The 20,829-nt window shown below is 52.1% G+C and overlaps 1 protein-coding gene across 2 annotated transcripts in view; it reads right to left on the reverse strand.

Annotated features, from left to right (window-relative positions):
- Window positions 1-20,829, reverse strand: part of Ddx31 (DEAD-box helicase 31) — a 58,414-nt gene that overhangs the window by 17,684 nt on the left and 19,901 nt on the right. For both annotated transcript variants that reach the window (XM_046451297.1, XM_046451296.2), the window contains exons 14-18: window positions 19,987-20,046; window positions 12,106-12,156; window positions 10,483-10,622; window positions 6,354-6,432; window positions 450-561 (exon numbers count right to left, since the gene is read on the reverse strand). In XM_046451297.1, the coding sequence (XP_046307253.1) occupies window positions 450-561; window positions 6,354-6,432; window positions 10,483-10,622; window positions 12,106-12,156; window positions 19,987-20,046 (442 nt within the window). The remainder of the gene's footprint in view (window positions 1-449; window positions 562-6,353; window positions 6,433-10,482; window positions 10,623-12,105; window positions 12,157-19,986; window positions 20,047-20,829) is intronic.

The following is a 20,829-nucleotide window of genomic DNA, read 5'->3' on the forward strand; positions in this document are numbered from 1 at the left end:
CATGGCCCACGCCCCCACAGCACAGGCCACTCCTCTGTGCATCTTCAAACAGGAACTGTCTGGATTGAACACTTGAAGCCCGGGGCTTCACTTCTAATTTCCACCTCAACTACTAATTCAACTGATGTGTCGTATCTCTTCCATTTAGTGTTCAAAGAAGGAAAACGGATCCCCAAGTTCCAAGTTGTAGACTTGGGTCAAAGCTCTGGCCCTGATGTAAGCCAAGGTAAAGCCTCATTTGTGCACAGGATGGGGAAGGGTGAAATTAACATTTAATATCACTCTAAAGCCCCTCATGTCTGCTTCCAGGCCTGCAGAATCACGGAGACTGCAGGCTTCACAGGAAGCAGCGATGGCTGGTGCCTCTGCACCCGAGCGGGGGTGGGAGTGAGGCTGGGTCAGCACCCTGCTGGGCTGGTCCTCCACAATCACCTGCGAAATCCACTGACCTTTCTTTGCCCAGGAGACCGTCCTCTCGCTGGAGTGCACGTAATCTTCAAATACTGTCTGCAAGACTGTGGCTCGCTCATGGATTTCCTGGGGGCCAGCAGCGTGGGATTTCTGGGAGGGTGATGGAAGGATTAAAGGAGAGACAGAGTTGAAGTCAGGAATAATGAAGCAGTTTATAATAGATTTAATAACAGTAAAACCACACAGTAACCACCCAGGGGCCAACGAGGGTAATCCTCTCAATATTACTAGGGAAAAAAGAGCTATCAAGATGTTGAAGTCAAGCAAAGACGCGGGTGGCTTTGCGAGGGGCAGACTGGGTCTGTGTGTTTATTTACTTACTTTTCCTCATGACCTCTTATCACTCATGTTCAAAACCAAAGACCATTGGAGACACCCTGGAATTTTCCAATTTAGCATTGAAAACACCACTGAATACAAGCTGTTTTCAAATAAATTTCTGTAAATTTTCTCCCTTCCCTCTCACTCACCAATTCCTCTCTAAGGGCATTCCAGTGACCTCCTGAAATTCAGCCTTAAAGTCACTGCTATCCTGGGTTTGCAGGGCATACTCCCTGGATCCCCAGAAGTTTCCTGTTTGTTCCTAGAGCCAGTTCCCTGCAGCCCATCACGGACCTGGCTTTCACAGCAAGTCTGGGCCACCGTAGTACTGTTTCCACTCACAGACCCACAGATGGAGAAGGGTCATGAAGGGTAAAATTACTTCCTTTTCATATTTCATAATACCAGAGAAAAGATTTACTTTTTAAATATCTCCACTAAAAAGTAGTGCATTTTGTCTCCTATATCTTAACACAAACACAATGCTTCCTACTGAAGGTGCATTTGGGATTTGAGAGCACAGCCTCCTGAGCCTTCGAGGCCCACAGGCCAGGTAATGCCCACCACGAAGCGGTGCCCACGTGTGGCCCCACTCGCACCCCAGCCTCACACAGGCCGCGGGGGAAAGTCCACATGGACCTAGGCTGCCACCCTCACCTCTGGAGCATGGGGTATGTGTGCCAGCGTTGGGCCCAACCTGGACACCCCTGGCTCCCTTCCACCCTTCAGGGTGACTGAGGAAGAACAAGGGGGACAGGTGAGAGCCTCTCTCTGGATAGACACTCTTCTCTGTATTAATAGAGACTTAACAACCTGGAATGTTTTCAGTGTAGTCAAATCACCCCTGCGACCTGTTTGGCTGATGACAGTCTGGCTGATTCCACCGTATGTGGTCCCCCTAAGGGTTCTATCCACTAGGATGTCAAGAGCAGAGTCACTCAGAAACCGTGTTACCAAAGTGGACATTTGCTATTGTCATTAACAAGGACCCCCTTAACCGATGTGAAATGCAAACTCTTCCCGCTGCCCTCCTTTCGTTGAAGCCACCTCAGCAGCACCACTGTCACCTTGCCCGCGTCCTTTTTTTAATATGAATGTGAAATTAGTGAGGATGCCCTTTCCCCTGGCGGACAGAATCCTCTGTTATTAAAAAGTAAAGCACTTTAATAATGAAAACTTTTTCCTCTTTTTCCTGTGTTTTAACTGTTTAAAATTAATGAGAAGGGCAGAATGGTTGTCAAAGCGATATTGAAAGCCGGGCAGCCAGGACCGAATAAGCACAAGAATCCCTCTAGAGTGTTAAGTAAACAGAGCCGCAGCCCGCTCCGAATCCCTTCTGTTGGTTACTGTATACATTCTGTAACAGCTCTCAGAATAGATCTGAGAGCCAGGGAGGCAGGGAGGTTCAGAATTCCAATAAAGGCCTCAAATTAAAGACAGCCTGGTGCGAATTCCAGGAGAAAATTAAAGAGACCTCAAGCTTAAGTGACAGGTGACTTGCTTCTGTGTCACAACTGTCAGGGGATTTAGTGATAATATGGCAATATATTACAAAGGGCTTTTCTTATTCCCCCCTTTAGGTTTCAAAATGAGGCATCTTTTCTTCCCAACCAAAAAAAAAAAACCCCACCATATATATATAACACAAGTGTATATACAAGTGAAATATGTAGAAAAAAACAATCAAACTAGGTTCACATATTTGAAATGATGAGGTCAGTTTTAGTAAAATATACGAAAAAGTTAATGACAGAAAACATATTATACTTAGGAAAAAGCATGTCGTACTCTCCCCACCCCCACCTGCAGAAATACTCTAAGACGGCCCTCCTGAGAACCAATGGGGGCTTTTCAGCTGTCTGGGGGGCGGGGGGGGGTGGCCCGCAGCCAGGTGGAAACTGAAGACGGGGCAGAACTGCATGGCGCTGCCACCCCAGAAGACAGGCAGGTACCTATAATGAGAGTGGGTCAAAACCGCTAGCACACAGATGCCCTGGAACTCGGAGCTGGTTAATGACGCTACTCTGCAACCAGCAGCCCACAGGTAGTTTAGGAAGACACACGTCCAACTGTCCATCCGCACAGTCTGCCTCTGTCTTTAATGTCCTGCAGATCTTGGAAAGAGCAGACCAGTGGAACGCCGAGCCAGGGCTCTGATTTGACTTTAACACCTCGCAAGGCTGTAACAGTCTGTTGTCAGGGTAAGTCTGTAGGCACACCTCACAGGACAAAAAACTTGTAAGAAAAATATGCTGGGGTGTGCATGCTCTCTCTGGTGGTGAAGATCTCACACCCAAAGTGCAGCAGCAGAGGTGCCTGGTAACTGGGCAGGACCAGTCTGCTGCAGTGTTGGGGGGCAGTGGTGGGGAAGGCACGTGCCGTGGCGTGTGCCCACATCGCCCACTTCCAAAGTATCTTTAACTAAATGGCAAGATTTTGTTTTAATCACTTGCCTGCCAAGCTGAGCTTTACCCCACGGTCCCCAGAACCTTCTGAGTGCCTCCCAGTCAGGTTGAAAGATCAAATTTATTCTCTTTGTAGGTGGGTGAACACACACACCAAGAGGAAGCTATGTATATTTCATACACCTAAATATGAAATATACATTTTACAGATGCCTCACTCACTCGCTTTCTGTTCACAGAAGCCCAAAAACTCATGTGCCAAAGGGACATTTACCATGGACTCCAGTTGAGCTGGGTGCAGAGGAGGGTGCTGCAGCCAGGGCCCGAACTCTATGTGAGGGGCTAGACTACTAGCCATATACACGAGCTCTGGTGCCCTGCCAGAGCCACAGCAGCAAGGGGCACCAGGGCGCCTGTGTCTCATGCGGAACAGAGCGAGCGGCGGTGCCCAGCGTCTGCCTTGCTCTTCCCACCTCCGACACTGACTGCACACATAAGCCACCTTCCCAGGATACAGACCTATGTAGTCAGTAACTGATTCAGTTTTTCTTTTCTTTTTTCTTTTTTGAATATAAGTTAAACTCAGTCCCACAATCAAATTCTTTAATGGCGTGACATCTGGAACCCCATATGATTAATTTAATTTTCTAAGTTCACTATTTAGTGTCAGGGAAACTCCTACCCTGCTTATTAACATTTTTTCTCTCTCTTTTTTTTAAAGAAGACCACATCTTTAAAGTGTTGTATCTAAGCTCACTTCCAGCTTAGGCAGGCCTTGCACGATGGGCTAAGACCGGCTCTGGCCTTAAGATCAGGCCCACAACCTGCAAGCACTCTCCACCCTGCTGTTTAAACCCCACAGCAGTGCTCTGAGCGGGCACTCCCACTCTCCACAATGCCCAGGCCACAGAGCTACCAGCTGTGAAGCAAGGATTCAAACGCAGGTCTGCCGACTCGGGATGCTCTTCCCTGAGACCGACAACGGCTCTTCCAGGCTCGGGAGATCCCTGAGGCTGGCCTCCAGCCAGGGAAAAGGCTTAAGAGAAGAATTGATGCTGTGAGTCCACAGAAGGGCAAATGTTAAAAAAATGGCGTAGGCTGTTGCTGAAAGGGCAGAGGGAACACAGCTGCTCTGTGCCCTGCTCGGGGACGTGTCCTTCAGGAAAGGCTCTACAGACGGACACAATGTTCATTCCCTGGAGAGAGAGAGGTCTATGTTCCCAGATAAAGACTGAAACCAAAGCGGGTCTGCAACTGGACATGTACGGTCAAGCCGGAGCCAACTTTTACTCTCTCATTTTGCAATTTCCCTTCTGGCTCTTATTTCTGGAGAGCAGGCAGATGCAAATGTTCCACTTATTAAGAAATAGCAAAAAAAAAAAAAGTAGTGCACTGGGACCCGTGTCACTGAGGAGTCTGGGCTTCAACTTTACACCTGCTACCTTCTCGGGTGGCTACAACATTAATAGCAGTAAGGGACAGACTTTTCTGGGCTGTGCCCTGTACCCACCCAGCCCTCTGTGCCTCTTTCAAGAAGGGTACTATCGTCTCCTGATTCTGCACAGGAAGGGCCAGCTTAGCAAGGTCCAGGACCTGCCAGAGCCTCACATCTGGTGACAGATGAGGAGTCTGAGGCCTTGCCCCAACCACTGTGCCCTGCTGGCTCTGCAGCACCCCATGCTCCCGGCCGATCCCACAGAGCCAACTGCAGCCATGATGAAGCACTGTGGGTCATTAAAGCCCACAAAAACCCTAATCGAGAACTTGCAGTAGTTCCAAGGAACAAAGTGTAAGACCGATGATCATCTACACGGTGCCTGGTCATTCTAACAATGAACATACTCCTGACAAGGGATGGTCTGAGGTCCAGTAGAGCAGGGATGTTTTATGAGAAAAACTGCTCACACACCTTGTTGATGAACTATGTCTATAATAGTTCTTTTTGATCACCATTTACTGACCAGACTTCACACTTGTGAAAGTGGCTAAGATTACTAATCTAAAAGGCAGTTTAGGGCTCGGGACGGAGCTCAGAAGTACAGCGCTTGCCTAGCACATGTGAGGCTCCTGGTTTGATCCCTAGTACCGCCAAAACAAAACCAAGCAACACCATTTCATATTTCTGGTCGTGCGTACACAGGCACAAAGCACAGTCCAATGTGTCACCTGTGAATCCCAATGACCTGGTTTTGAGTCCCAGAAGGATTGGTGAGTGCCATTCTGCCCTCATGAAAGCTCCTCGCCCAAGTCTCGATCTCCTCACTGTCAGCTGGGGCAATGGTGACCTCACGGGGCTGCTAGGAGGACTAAATGGGATCCTGTGAGGTAACAGCTTGGCACATTCCCAGGTCCCAGACACACACTCCAGCAGCAAACCTTGTGACCTTCTCCTCTCCTCTGATCAGGTCAACTTATAACTCAGGCCAGGACCAGTCGGGGCCAGTCCCTGTCTCGAGTGTGTCTGATCCACTGAAGACACACTGCAGACTGACTGTCTACTCCATCCTCAGGCATAAGAAGCCAAATGCAAAACAGTCAAGAAATGTGACAGACTCACACCCAGTGACACTACCCACATGTGTGGGTAAGGGCACACTGAGTGAAGGCTGGAGGGGACAGGGGACTGGAGGGTGGGTGGGCCTGACAGGCAGCTGTGCAGGGTGCTCAGGGCCACTGAAACGACTCACAGCCTCCACCCAGAACCACACGGAAACTGGGTCTTCTTCCTGTGTGGCGGCACCATGCGTTACAAACCAGGTGAAGCAGCATGTGTGAGGCAGATAGATGCCTTCCTCCTGCCTCGCTGTCCAGGGCAGGAGCATTTAGTTAAATCACTCTAATGACCCAGAGAGGGACCCCCAGGGCTAAGCTGTGACGCTGCCCCGGACTGGCTCAGGCCCAGATCTTTCTGGGGAGCCTGCTGCCACCCGGACTGAACAGACTGAAGCCCATTAGCTGGGCAGGACCAGCGCACACATCCAGCTCAGAGGAGGAAGAGACACATCTGAGACTTGGCCTCCTCTGATGGTCATGATCCTTGAGATGTGAGTTCTGCTTAACAGAAGAAAACTGGCACCTCCCACATAAGGTCTCCACCACCCCAGGGCCAGATACGAGCCTTAGCGGCCAGCAACAAGCACAATCAACAAGACTCACGTGGTTTCTTTTTCTTCCTTTAAAACAATCATCCTTTGCCAGAATGGACAAAATATCTTCCATCTTAACTTCAGAAATGCTGTAAAAGGAAACACACATCAAAGTAAACACTCTACTTTTTCAAAAACACTCCAAGCCCAATGCATAAAACCGGTCCATCTTCAAGCTAATCCATGCCCAAGAGGACCCCCATGACACTGCAGCTCTTGGAATGTCCAGCAACTGCCCTCCTCTCTGAATGGAAGACAGTGCACATCTACAATCCCCTTCAAAGGGACAGCGCCATCATTTCTTAATAAATCTTGAATGCCACACAAGTAGGCTTGTTTGTTGAAGTCCTACCCCGACTTGAGCAGATGATGAAATAAACATCCTGGAGAATGTGAAAGGAGGAAGGAGAAGACAGGCACAGCGGGCAGGCAAAGGCCCTCCATGCTGGGGACACTCCAGTGACAGGTGTCAGTGGCCCAGCCCCTGGGCTCAGCACCTCTGCTCTCTGCTCCTGCCATGGAGAACTGCCACTATTCCATCGCTTACATGTTCAGGGTAAGGGCCAAAGACCTACGCACAAATTGCTAAAACCAGAACCGGCTTCCTTTGTGAACAAAAGTCGAGCAGAACAAGAGACAAGTTTGGAAAGCCCACACTGCACCTGTGAGCCCAAGGCCCCTGCCCTGAGCAGGGCGCACACACAGGCCCACAGTCAGAGAGGGCCACCTGAACTCTGAAATGCTACTTCCAGGGAGAAGGGAAAGGGAACAAGCAATTCTGGATGAGAAAACAGATAAAAAGATAAATGATCCGTCGTGGTCTTTTTAATGTACCAGCACACTGCAGCACGAGCAGCAGCCTCTGCCACAGTAGGGGACTGTCCTCCCCTTCCCCACAGGTCCCCCCACAAGGCCATGAAAACACCACTACTGAGACTGCCACTGGCTCCCCAGCGCCCACCCCAGTCCCCGCTCCACAGAGGAGAGGCCCTGGCAGTGGCCAGAGTCAAGGCAGGAGGCAGAGGGGGGCACAACACCTGGGGCTGCTCCCATTCCTCCTGGGAGCCTCAAGGTGCCAACAGCCCTGTCACATCCTGCTCCAGCTCACCTGGCTCTCTTCAGCACCTTTCTTCTTGGGGGGCAGGGTACAAATGGGAAAGAACCTAAGAACTTGGAGTGAAACCTTGAAATGGGGGGAAAGGAAGGAAGAATGACGCCCCCACAGCCAGGGACACACACAGTGAAACAAGCCACAGCCAGGCCACACGCTCAACGCACCAGTGTTTCCCCCCGGCCTGGGCATGGCCCGGGCACCTGGAGGACCAAGAGCACTGCCCTAGGCACTCAGGAACCGAGAAGGAACTGGAGTGATTTCCAGTTTCAAAGGGCCTTCTTCCTGTATTTCTAAGAAATCGCTGCTTCTGAGGAACAAAGCAGATCTACAGTGATTATTTATGGTCCTATCAACAGATCTGAATCACCCACCTTGCCAGGGGGAGAGATGGAAAAATAAATAAATCCAGGGTCTGTCTTATGCCTGATCTAAGATATACACAGTTTGATGCAGAATTTTCATTTTAATGAAGTCATGACTTTCATTATCAACACATTTAAAGGGGAAGCAGGGAAAGTTAGGGAGCTAGTGAACACAGAAGTCGAAAGGACACAGAGGCAGAGTTCTGGGCACACAGGCATGGCAGCAGTGACCCAGGGCACCTGTCTCTTGCCTGGTCTGCTAAACTTAATTGTCAGGATGCGCTCTACAGCACCGGTACATGAAGGCAGGCAGCAATTTGTTGTGATGCCCTTGCTGCCAAGAGCCTCTGCCTGCCTTCCTGCATCTTCTCTGCAATTTATCAGCCACCCGGCGTCCTGCCGCCTGGCTCCTGTGTGCTCAGGCACAAAACGCTTCCTCCTCCTGCACCTTCTTTTAATCTTTAGAGTATGCCTTTTGGATTCCAGAAATGTTCCAGTCTGCACCTTCCCACTGCACTCTGCAACCAGTTCTCACTAGGTTTTATTTTATCTTGTATTAAATCAAAGACACAGTTTACCTGTAGACAGGCAGTGTGCAGCTTTCCCTCAAGCAGGAGTAAAGACAGGCGTGCGACTCCACCGACTGGCTAGCCAACCCAGCCTCCTTGAGAAGTTCCACGTGGCCCTGGAAACCCTGGCTCCCCCTTTGGGAAGCACAAGGCACCCTTCCCAGGGCCCGGGCCCGGCCCCGCCCTGGCTCTGCATGCCCAGTGAGCTGGTGCAGTCTCGCACTGAGGCTGGCGGTCTGCTTTCCAGACAACAGCACTGAGGGGCTTGCACTTGTCCCGTCTTGATCGTACCGGCCCCCATAACTCCTGCCTGGCTAACACTGCTCTCCCTTTCCAGCTTTAGATTTACATCTGAACCCTTGATAGCAATAGACATGAATGTGTTTATTTATTAATCTTTTTTAAAAAAAGGACCACAAAAGAACCATGCTGCTCGCTCAGGCCCTGGGCAGCCATGTGGTCTACAACTGTGGCCCTGCTTCCCAAGGAGACTAGGCTGACATGAATGGGCACAGAGACACACAAACCAGGAACCAGAGAGGGACAGGAAATGGGAACTGCAGGTGTGGAAGAAGAGGACCTGGCTCCGTCTCAACCCAGCCAAGACTTCCCAAGCGCCTCTGCCTGAGGTGCCATCAACTGACTGACATGCAATTTCTTTTTTTTTTTAATTGTTACTTTTTAAAAAAAAATTTTTTATTTTTTAGTTCTTGGCGGACACATACAACAGCTTTGTTTGTATGTGGTGCTGAGGATCGAACCCGGGCCGCACGCATGCCAGACGAGCGTGCTACCACTTGAGCCACATCCCCAGCCTGACATGCAATTTCTCTCATAACAAAACCATGCACACCTTCCTAAAACAAAAAACCACTCCTTCAATGACAGATCATATCGGGAAAAGAACAAGTTAGGAAGAGAAAAACCCAAAGTCTTTATTTTGGCCCATCTGAAATTAACCTCAGGATCAGGTCACTACTCATCCCTGATCACCAAAGGAGGCAGGTATGTTTTGAGAACAAGCCTCAGCCCACACTAACAGCCTTAAAAGGCTTTTGAAAGTCTTACTGGCCTACAGGGCTCTGCAGGCTGAGAGCATGGGGGAAACTGCTGGGACACACATGCAGCCCTGGCCTGGGGGCGGCCAGCAATCAGACCTGGTCCCCGGTCTGCTTGAACAGTTTAGTTCTGATGTATAGTACAGTCATTTTCCCAGCTCTGTACTTTAGAGGGGAAAATGTCACATAGTTTTATTTGTTGTTTTACATAAAACCTCGGGCTGGGCACAGAAACTATAGGAAACCAGCCGTGGCAGCCAGGAGCACAGCTGAGACGTGCCCAGAACAGCCCCGACCTCAGTGCTGCTCTGAGAGTCGCAACTGCCATTCGGGCAGACACAGGGCTCTTTCTGTGCTTCCAAAAATACCTTTAAACATCACTGTGCTGTGTTGGGGCACAAGAAATCCTTCAAAGGAGATCTGTGTTGAAAACAGCACACCTTTAGGAGCTCGTCACTGAATTGCTGCTGCAGGTGCCAGGATTTCATGGAAGACACAACATATCCGTGTGTGGCCCAGTGAGTCGCTTCTGAGGGCTCCCGTACCCTCCCAGGCCTGAGGTCTGCTGTCTGACTGCTACACTGAGGTGGTGGCTGGGAAATCCTGGCCGTGGACATGCAGTCAGAGCCCTTTCAACTGCCTCCAAATATCCCCCAGGGTCACCTGTAGGTAAGAAGCTTATTGTTTTGAAGTTATAAACATTAACTACAGGAAATGAAGACTGGGAATAGGAAGGGCCTGAGGAGCTGGCTGGAAGACTGTGCATGCTCACCCAGAGTCAGAGACACCAACACGGCCTCGGTATTCAGGAGAAGCCAAGTGCCACGGATCCTGACTCCGCTGGCAGCACAATGGGAACTGTCAGGTGCTGATGGCATTAAGGGCTCTAGTTTTTGCCACTGGCTATACTGGGACTCATTTAGGGATCACAAGGGTTAATGGCTCTTCGGCAGCTTACAAGGGCCATGCACTGTAAAAGGCGACAGGAAGTTAATTAGGTGAGATCAGCCGAAGCCCATGCGGGCTTCTGACTCACTTGATTTTGTGAGCAGCCAACGAGTTGACATATTCTGCCTCCGAAGGAGCCAAGATGAGCAGGCTGCTCCCGTGGCAGCCAATCCGGGCGGTTCTTCCAATCCGGTGGATGTACTCTGCAGGTGAAGACGGGGCGCTGTACTGAACAGGGCAACAGAAACAAAGGTGTTCACAGATCAAGGGACTGCCGATAATTACAAATGCAAACCCCCACTCCTGCCGCAGGTAGCCCAAGAATTAGACCCCGGTGCTATGGTCACCCTAACAACCACAGGGAGAAGTCACTCCCTGTGGTTGTTAGGGTGACACTCCTGGCCTCACTGAAGTAACAGGCTCCGACACGCCAAGCGAGCGGTGGCCAGGTTCCAGATGAACGAGACATCACTCATCCCAGTGCCTCCTTTCTAATCTCCCCTCTCCATGGGTCTCTTCATTTTCCTCTTGCATCTTTTCCCTGAGGGGATGTGCAAGCTGCACGTGCAGCACATGGGGTAGGCTTCTTGGCCCCCTCCTCAGGAGGCAGCAGCAGGGATAAGGCAGCAGAGGACGCCAGGAGGCATGGACAGGAAGGGGGCTGGCCATGGTGCCGGCAGAGTCCACCTCTACTGCTGGCCCCAGGAGCGGGCCTCAGTCCCCTGCAGGGGGGCCAGCCAAGCTTCTGCTCCAGGGGAGCGTTCCTGACACAGGAGTAAGAGCCACGCCAACTCGGCAGCACCCTGGCACAGTGTGTTTGTCATTGACGGCAGTAACTGTCATCATTAAAGGTAAATGACCAGAGTCACTGTTTCCTTTTCTCTCTGCTGCTACATGAACCACAGATCAGAGGGCCAATGTGAGCCCACTGTACAGGAGGCCAGGGACGTTAAACTAATCAATATTAACAGTACACTACCCTCCATGATCAATTTTGTGTCTGACCTCCAGCACATTAAAATTATCCTCTCCTCTCATTTTTCATTCACTCTGGCCAGCAGGAAAGAAGACACAACGTCGCTAGTCCCCAAGTGATCCTGTTACGAGCAGATCAGGTTCCCCAGCCAGACACAGGCATGCAGTTCCACTAAAATGTGAACAAACCCTGATTCTTGTAAACAGGCCAGTGTCCTCTGACCACATACAGAAGGGCTTGAAGACACCATTCTGCACACTAACCAAGAACAACAGGAAGCAAACCCACCGGACTCCAGCGCTGACATCTGCACCCACTGGCAAAGCATCTCTGGCTAGGGGTGTGTATAAGATGGAGTCAGGGACTTAATTGTTCCCTGCAGGCCAATGCACATGGACATGGTTCTCAGGACAGCTGGGCCATCTCCTTCTGGACACAATGAGGCCTCCCAAGAGCTCAGATAATTCCTGTGATTTTCAGACTGTTGAAACTTTGGTGTGTGACACCAGTCCAGAAGCAAGGCTGCCACCTCCCTCCTGGCTGTTCTGCTACAGCAGGGAGGTGGGATGGGTTAAGGAAAGATAGCAGAAGACTTGTGCAGACAGGGCTGACTGCTGCCTGGTTACCAGGGCAACACCCAAGAGGGTGATATAATTATTCTACTTAAGACCAATGCATCTGCTCATAATCATACATTCCAGCCTCAAGTTCACACCTGAACTACTAAAAAATTACCTGAACAATCCATGTGACTTGTGGGAGATCTAAGCCACGAGCTGCAACATCCTTTAAGAGAAAAAAAGAGCATGTTTAGAAGGAGTCTATTGACTTTCTGGGGGTCATGGATACACCTTGAACGTTCATTCACCCCACAACCTGCCCACACACAACTCAAGACACACCTTCAGTAGATCAGGAACCCACTCACATCCCTCTGTGGCTAAAAAAAAATCTTTGTGGCAAGTTCAACAGAACCCTTTAATAACTCAAGTTGCTAAAGGACTGCACCTTCCATCTGAATAGCTGCCCATGAAGCAAGTGTCCATGGACTGTTGCCCCACCCACCCTCCCAGCAACGCCAGTGGCCAGCAGTAAGGCTGCTGGAATGCCCCTCCTCAAGGGACTCACAGGGGTGGGGGAGGTGTTGCAAGCTGCCAAGTGTTCCTGTCAAGCTCAAGGGCAGTAAGGGTGGAGCATGCCGCTGTCCTTTCTGAGCGCTAAGTCAGAAGGCAGGCCATGACTGCTGATCACTTCAAAGGCTAAACCAGACAGCCAAGACCAAAAACAACTGAGACTTTATTTTTTCTTTTTAACTGGTCACTGCCCAGAGAGCAAAAACTCTCTGTTCTCTCTAAGTCTCTTGCTGGTGAGGACCTGGAAAACGGACGCTCCCAGTCTATCAATAATCTTCACTCAGCATCCCCTTTGGTCTAACAGGAACATTTTCACTTGACATTTACTGAGCACTTACTACACACCAGGCACTGGGTTGAGCACTGGTTTACCTGCATTATTTCGATGAACCCTCAAAACAGCTCTTTAAAACAACTACATCCCCATTTGGCAGATGAGGCAACCAAAGTTAGAGAGGTGAAGTAACATGTCCAAGCTAAGAAGAGGGGGGACTTCTCCAAGGCCATGTTAGATTAGGCCACATTCCACCATTAAAAAAGACACCGTGTCCCCCATGCCCACAGACGGTGGGAATGCAAAATGGTACCAAGCCCTGCGGTGGGGAATTTGGTAATTCAAAAATCCCATGCACACTGCCCTGCACTTGCCCTGCAGTCCAGAACCATCTCAATTCTAGAAGGGTACAACGGCAAGAACACAAAATTACACACACACAAGGCTTTTCCTCCCGCAGTGCGAGGAGACGGGCTGCGTGAGACGGCTGCGCTCCATGTAGTGGACTAGAAAGAGCGCCTTCAGGACACTGGTTTGGACATGCTCCAGGACGTGCTGAGTGGGCTGGGTGCACTCCCACATTAGAAACTGGGGGACACCCACACACCTGCTTACATTCCAGGAAAACCCCCAAAGCTTACGGAAACAGCCATAGGACAGGAAGAGGACAGGGGAGGAGGCACAGGTGGAAGCCAAACTGGCTCCTTCAGTGAACTTGGACTTGAGAACGTGCGGCCTAATTAAGAAGCAAGTGGAGCCGCTAGGAGCAGCTGGAGAAGCAGCTCTCGGGCAGCAGTGAGCAGCGTTGCCTGCACTGTTTCTCTTCAAAGGGACCAACGGCAGAACTGACACCCAGACCTCAGAGTCCAGGTCCAACTCCAGCAACAGGGAGGACGACACTGAACCACCCCCAGGGGCACTCTTGGCCAAATTCAACCGCGGAGGACTCCAAGAACCTACCACCTGATGCCTTCAACCAGCATTGGGGGAAGAAAGGAGCAAGAAAAACCAAACCACCAGAGACAGACGGACAGATGGCTCAAGCAGGCACGGGTGGTGTTGGCGGGCACAGCGGCCAGCTGGGGTCATCTCTGGACCGGGGGATCCAAGGCGACAAGGTGATTTCACCTTTCTCTTTGCGTTTCCCTTGGTTTGGCTATCATTTCTCCCAAAATTCTGATTCAGAAAATCAGAGCCCAGGTGAGCTGAAGACTGGCCCAGTGGGCCTCGGTGGCATGGTCAGAGCCAGCAGCTGCTGCTGGTCAGCACCTCCTCCTCCCCCACACACTGCTACCACCTTTCAGCCCTGGAGACTCACTGGGCATCTCCTAAGTGAAAGGACACGCCACATAACCACTACATCAGCACGCTTTAGGAAATCCAACACTGAACAAAACCACCTCCTCGTGAACAGCCCATCCAGGAGCGTGTAGCAGATCACACAGCTGGGTGTGGCGGCACGTGCCTGGAACCCAGCAACTGGGGAGGCCAAGGGAGGAGGACTGCAAGTTCAAGGCCAGCCTGGGCAACTTAGTGAGACACTGTCTCAAAGTAAAAAGGGCTGGGGATGTGGCTCAGTGGTTAAGCACCCTTGGTTCAGTCCTAGGACCTCACACAAATACACACAGCCCGGACCCCGGTGGCGTCCCCCAGATTTCACCACAGCACCCCTGCCTTGCACTGACTCCTTTAGACATTTGTCAGTTTGGCTTCTCAAGAGTGTGGCTGTCTCGAGGAACACCACACGCTGGTAGGACACGACTTGAGGGTGGTGTGTGTCCCAGGACCCCTTACGGGAGGCGTCAGGGTGGTCTGACCTGGGCAGGCAAGGACCTGCAGTGAGCAGTGCCCTGGCTCTGACACTGCGAGGGGACCTTTCTTCTTTGCAATGACTAAGGAATGGGAGGTGGAACATGGAGACCTGGGAACACGGCTTCGTAAGATACATCCGCTGAGGGCTCCGGCTTCCACTGACGCTCCTTGTCTGCACCAATAGTGGCCCTGATGGCACAAAGGATGGCTTTCTACCACCCCTCCCCTCCACTGCACAGCTGGGAAACCCTTCAGTAAGGAACAGGCTCTCCACCACTTTTAAGAATCACCAGGATTCAGATGATATACATGGCTTATGTGAAAAGTAATCCCATGCCAAGATCCTGTAAGACCAGGCTTGCTGTGCGCCCAGAGTGAGGGGGGACTCAATGAGGCGTTGTCCTGTACCACTCACCCGGAGGTACCTCAGAGACCACCTTCTCTACTCGCTCTGAGAACTCCTAGTTCCCTTGGAGTGTGCTAGGCTGCGCCTGTTAAGTGTGCAAGCAGAGGCTGGCACACAGGTGTGTCAACCACCCGCAGTGTCTTCAGATGGCACAAGTGCCCCGAGAGAGGATGTTCTGAGTGTTTCCACCTAAGAGGAGAGGACCGGCTTGGCTACACCAACAGTCGATGGCTTCAGGAAAGCTAACGGACTCTCCCACCTGCAAAGCTCCTGTTAGGAAACGACTTCTCTTATTAAGTGCTCTGCTGGCAAGGGGCTCCTGAGCTCTACAGATAGGCCTTGTAAAACATTTCACGCTCGATGGTTCAGTACTTCCATCAGGAAACTCAGATAAAACAAAGCCAGCCACGACCCGCGGGAAGTTCCCTGGGCCTACACACTGACAGGCGAGTGGTGGGGGGTGCGGCAGCCTGCTTGAAGGTGGGGTCCAGCCCTGCACCACTGGCTGACACTGCCTTCCTGGGTCCTGCTGCTGGCATGGGTGGCGCTGCCCACTGCCTGGGCTCTTGCCCAGATCTGAGCCAACACTGCCGTGAGTGCTTCTTTCGAACATGCCCAGCCGTGGCTACGAGAGTGAGGAGGAGCTGAGGAGGATGGTCATGTGGTCCAGAACAGGGAGGATGGCCACTGGCTTAGCAGGGTCAAGTCAGCTGAGCCTCAAGTGGCCATCCACTCAGAGGCTACAGCACAGCCCTCTCTGTCTCATGAGGCTGCCGTGGAGAGCTCATCAGACAGTGTATGTGTGGACCTCAACCCTGTGCACGTGTGTCCTGCCTCCTGTCAGGAAGGAAGACGGTGGGGATTAGGCAGTGGCAACCCAAGCCCCTTTGCACTCTTTTCCCCCATCAGAACCCACCCAGAGTCCTGGGCAGGGACCTCGGAGAGCAGGAGATGCTCCATCTTCCCAGATGCTCCAGCCAGCAGCCCCAGATCAACAGGAACCAAAGATTGCTGGAGACTCCCAAGGCCGCGGTTTGCGGCCTGCTCTCAGAATGCGAGTCCAGCCGCCGCCCGCTCCATCCCTCTAACCTAATTAGGGCAAAAGAATCGCTAAAGTCAGTTCTGAAAGACACTCACCAGCAAGGCCTTGAGGGCCCGGGCTTGACAACTGGCTGCCTCCATGAGACCCAGGAGTACAGATGGAAGGCAGCCTGCTCAGGTGCCAGGCTGTCAGTTGGATTAAAATGACTCATTTATTTACCCAAGAACCTCGCAAAGCACTTTTACTAACAGGGAGAGGGGGCCTGCTGCCTCTCAGAGAAGGGACGCAGCAAACGCGCCTCTGACGCCTTCCCGGCCTGCCAAAAGTCATTACTGCCGTGTGTGGAAAGCCATCAGCAGGGTACAGGCCCCCGCTGTCCGGGTGACAGATTGGGCTGCGTAATCAGAGGAGGAAGGGGAGAGTGCAGAGCTGTCAGAGGCGAGAGAGCTTGGCTGGAGCCGCCAAAAAACTGGCAACATGAGTTAGTGTGACTGAGTAAACAGCGACCCATCTCCAGATGATCCTCCGTGAACACCAGTGAAACAGAACGCAAGACCCACTGTACCCAACAAGCACGCCCCGAGAAGAGCAAGAAGTCTACAGTGCGAGGGGTGCTGCACCGACACTCCCGCAACTCCTACACCTCAGCTCCTTTGTCTCCTGGCCGCCTGGCAGGGCGGAACTTCCCCAGGAGGACAGGAAATTAGGAGCGGTACAGGCACAACAGCGTTCCAAGCGGAAAAACGCCCAGGAGGCGGAGGGAGATGAAGGAAAGCAGCACACGTGCTGGACAACCTAGAGCTGCCCAATCCAGGCCTGTCCCTCCTGGGGAGGAGGTCTCTGTGCTCCACTTCCCAGGGGCCACCATGGACAGCCAATGCGCCAAGAGAAGGCCTGGTCTGAGCCAGACCCCCTTTCCTGCACTCTTCCCTCTGCCAAAGCCCCAGCGTAGTGGTCCACAGACCAGGCTCCTTCCCTGGCCGTGGGCTGGTGCCTCACTATACAGCAGCCGTTATTTTGAAGATAGTTCAATGTTTTACATTTGATTTCTTTGCTCTCAGTTCCACTTGGGAAAGCAGGCCTGGAACTTTCCAATGACTCCTTCCTACTTATCCCTAATCCCGTTCTTAATCTGGCCTCTCACACTGCCAATGTGTGAAGGCTTCTTCTCTTGGCAAGTGGTCTCCTTCCCTGACCACACTTCAATTCTGCCTCAGCTCCATCTGGACACAGTCCAGCACTTCCCAACAGTCAGGCTACGAAGGCCTGGGCCTGTCCCAGGAGGGCTGCCTGGGGCCCGAGGCCCTTGCTTTAGGGTGATCATCATGAACACCAACAACTCACCGCCCTTAAGTGCTCCTAGGAGTAAGGGAAAGAGGGCGAAGGAAGGAGCGTGTGTGGTTCCATCTCCACTTCCACACTGGCAGACACTGTCTTCTCTGGCCTTGTTAAAAGGTATTGGGATGATATATTAAAATGGCCAACGGTACAGTATGAAGGAGAGAAAATCCCGATGCAATAATTAACAACATGAGTCCCCTTTATCAGACAAAGCCAGTTCTCCATCTGCCTCATCCTGACGCAGCCTCGTTCCTCATTAGCACCGAGGAGGTTCCTGGGGAGCCTTCAGATAGCCTGGCAAGCAACAGGCTGCCTAAAGGATGCAGAGTGACAGTGCCGCCCCACCCCAAGACGATCTAGCATGGCGTGTGTGTCTCACGTACCCTGTGGTTCTCCAACACAGAAGTGTCAAAGGAAAGCCAACAGACACAGCAGGAGTGGCAGGAACACGGAGTAAGAGTGCACCTGCACCAGCACCAGCACCAGCACCAGCACCTGGGCTCACCCGGCTCGGCACTCTCCGGTCACCTCTGCAGGGCCAGGGGCAGCGCAGGCTGTGGTGGAAGGTGTGGCACTGGAAGTGACCAGGAAGCCGGGGACCTCAACCACAGACTTTAGGAAATCAGGCTGTGGGCAGGCAGTTGGCTGTGCACTCGTCACCAGGCTGGCAAGGGGCTAGGGCTTGTGCTCTTTGTCTGGCTGATATCACTTGACTACAGGTAGCAGCCAGAAAGAACAGGAAAAGTGATCATATGCTTTGACCTAGTGAGAAATGACATTTCAGAAAGAATGGTCTGCTTTCCACCTAGGGCTACTAAAAAAACAGCTTTGAGACCTGTACTCGCCCATTTCCCTAAAGCATGATGCTTTCGTGTACTGGGAGCCTCAACAATGTCCCCAGGACAATCCAGGAACTTAATGGACCAGGAGAAAATGCTCTGTACACACCCCACCTACATCCCCCCAGCAAGGTTCCTACTGCTCCCAGAGAAACTACCTGTACCACTCAGCCTCACACACCAGCAAGCGGACAGCAGGAGCGTGCTGTGGCCAAGTGTGCCTGTTTAGACAGCGGCATGCACTGGTGGTCCTTGACACGAGCTCCTGGCCCCACCCATCCACCAGCCAACCATAGGCAGTGCCTGCTCTGTGGGTGACTCCGGGATGAAGGAGAATGCACTGCATGTCTTCATGGAGCCCGTGACCTGGCAACACCCAGCCACATGTGGAAGAGAAGTGAGCAGGCATGGGAGGCCCTGGGACAGCCAGGGCACCCGGGGCTCCTCCTCCTGAGGTGGTGAAACACAGGCTCCGACCCATATCAGGCTCAGACCAGTCAGTCTGGGTACTGGAGGCAAAAGGAAAAGTACCTAACACTTCTCAAGGCACATTCAAGGAATTTAAAGAGGGGCAGGTTGGGCTGGGGGGTAGAGAAAAAGAGGCGAGGCAGGTGAGGTAACTCGGGGCCAGGCCCTGGGACAATACCACTGCTGCATGACATGGATTCCCAGTGTCCTTATCAACAGACCATTTGGACTGGATCTTTAGATATTTCAAGATGGTCTATTCCTTTGTTGATTATGGTACTGGGATGGAACCCGGGACCTTGAACAAGCAGGTGCTCTAGCACCGAACCACACCCCAGCCTAACGCTGGTTTAGGAACAAATGCAGGTATCTGCCTGGGGAGCTGGCTGAAGGACAGACACAGCTGGCCTCCCAGGAGGCACACATTCTAGAAGCTTCTCAGCTCTGAGTGCCGCACACAGGCAAGCCTCTGCCATGCCTGTGTGAGAACAGCACTGCGCCAAGCAGTCTCCAGGAAGAGCTTCTGTTAAACAAACACAACAAACTCACACAGACAAAGCTGCACTTGCCCAAGCTTAAAAAGAACACAGTCTCTCACACCCTCAAAATTGAACACGCAGCAGGAGCTCCTAAAAAAGCAAGTGCTTTGCTGAGCAAGGGGAGCGGCTCCAGGCTACTCTCCTCCAGGCCGCGCTCGCGGCACACCCCGCATGCACGCTGCACTTCCTCAATGCACACGCGGGACTCCCACGCAACCACACAGGGTCATGTTATGTCATCCAATGTGGCATGAGCAGAGAAGGCATCTCCTCTTGGGAGAGAGTGACATCATGGTCAAGCGAGTCCCCGGAGAGGAGGGATCATTCAAGGTGTGGTTCTCAATCTTGAGAGCACAAGAGATTAAAAAAGCCCATGCTGTGTGGAGGGCCCACTGAGGCCCGGTCACCTGTTCCTGAAGATCACAGGCGAATGCCGGTTCTGGACAACTGCAAACGGAGCTGTCCAAGAGCATCTATCTCCTTTAAAAAGGTGAGCAGAGGTGAGCAGTCACTTCTGCTGCGGAAAGACTTTCTCAGCTCTAATGACTCCCGATAGCTGTAATTTACAAGTTTTTGGTGGATAGAAATCACCACAATTCACACATTCTCAGACTAACAGCTGCCACTATTAGTGAGCAAGTCGCTAAATCTCCTGCACAGAGGCAACTAGAGGTGTAGGAGAGCAGCCACGTCACTGCCCCCGAGGAGCTGGCCACGGCCCCAGCCCAGACGAGCCCCACGCGAGCGCAGAGCGCTACGTACCGTGCAGAGGAGGATGCCCGTTCTGGAACGTGAGAATTCCTGGAACACCGATGTTCTCTCCTGCAAAACAAAGAACAAAGGGCCTCATGACACCAAGCTAATGCCACCAAGGAAAGCTACGACTTCTGTGAATTCCTGCCTTCCTACTACTCTACTTGTAGGCACAGAGAGGTTTAGCAGGAAAAAGGAAGACATCCAGCTGAACTCCAAGACCTGGTATCAGAGTGGGAGTTAGTGACAGCACACCTCAGGAAGCCCACAACTGGGGCACATCCTTCACCCATGCTGATGACAACCCTGTGAAGGCCGAGCCTCACTCCCTCTCCAGACGGACAATGGAGGCAGCGAGAGGTTGTGAAACCTGCCTGAGGGGCACACACGGAAAGGCCACGCCATGTGTGAACAGGCTGTGTTGGAGGGTTGCTGCTCAGACCTTCACATGGCAGGTCACGGTCCAGCCCACTGTGTGGCAGTCTCTATAAGCATGACTTTTACTGATTACGTTGTAGCCTCAAATTCAGCAAATTTCCTGAAAGCCAGAGAAACGTCTTGAAGACGGGACAGACGTACTTAGGCTGGGGAAGGGACGAACCCTGGGCCTGGTGTTGGCAGCAGCCCCACGCAGCCTCTCCTCCCAGCAGGTGCTCCCCACTGGCGCTCACAGACTCGTCTGGGACGTCAAGCACTCAGGGAGACTGCTCAGGGGCAGGGGCCAGGAAGAGGGAACAGGGACTATTTAAAATGGGAGGCAGGGTCCCCACCTCCTGCCCTCCAGCTAGCCATGGGAGGCTATGAAGGCCAAATCCATAATATCATAACATCAGTAAAAGGTTGACAGTTCTT

The sequence above is a fragment of the Marmota monax genome, unplaced genomic scaffold (genome assembly GCF_021218885.2).
Source record: "Marmota monax isolate L192 unplaced genomic scaffold, Marmota_monax_Labrador192_F-V1.1 WCK01_AAM20220418_F8-fsc00020, whole genome shotgun sequence".
Classification (NCBI taxonomy): Eukaryota; Metazoa; Chordata; class Mammalia; order Rodentia; family Sciuridae; genus Marmota; species Marmota monax.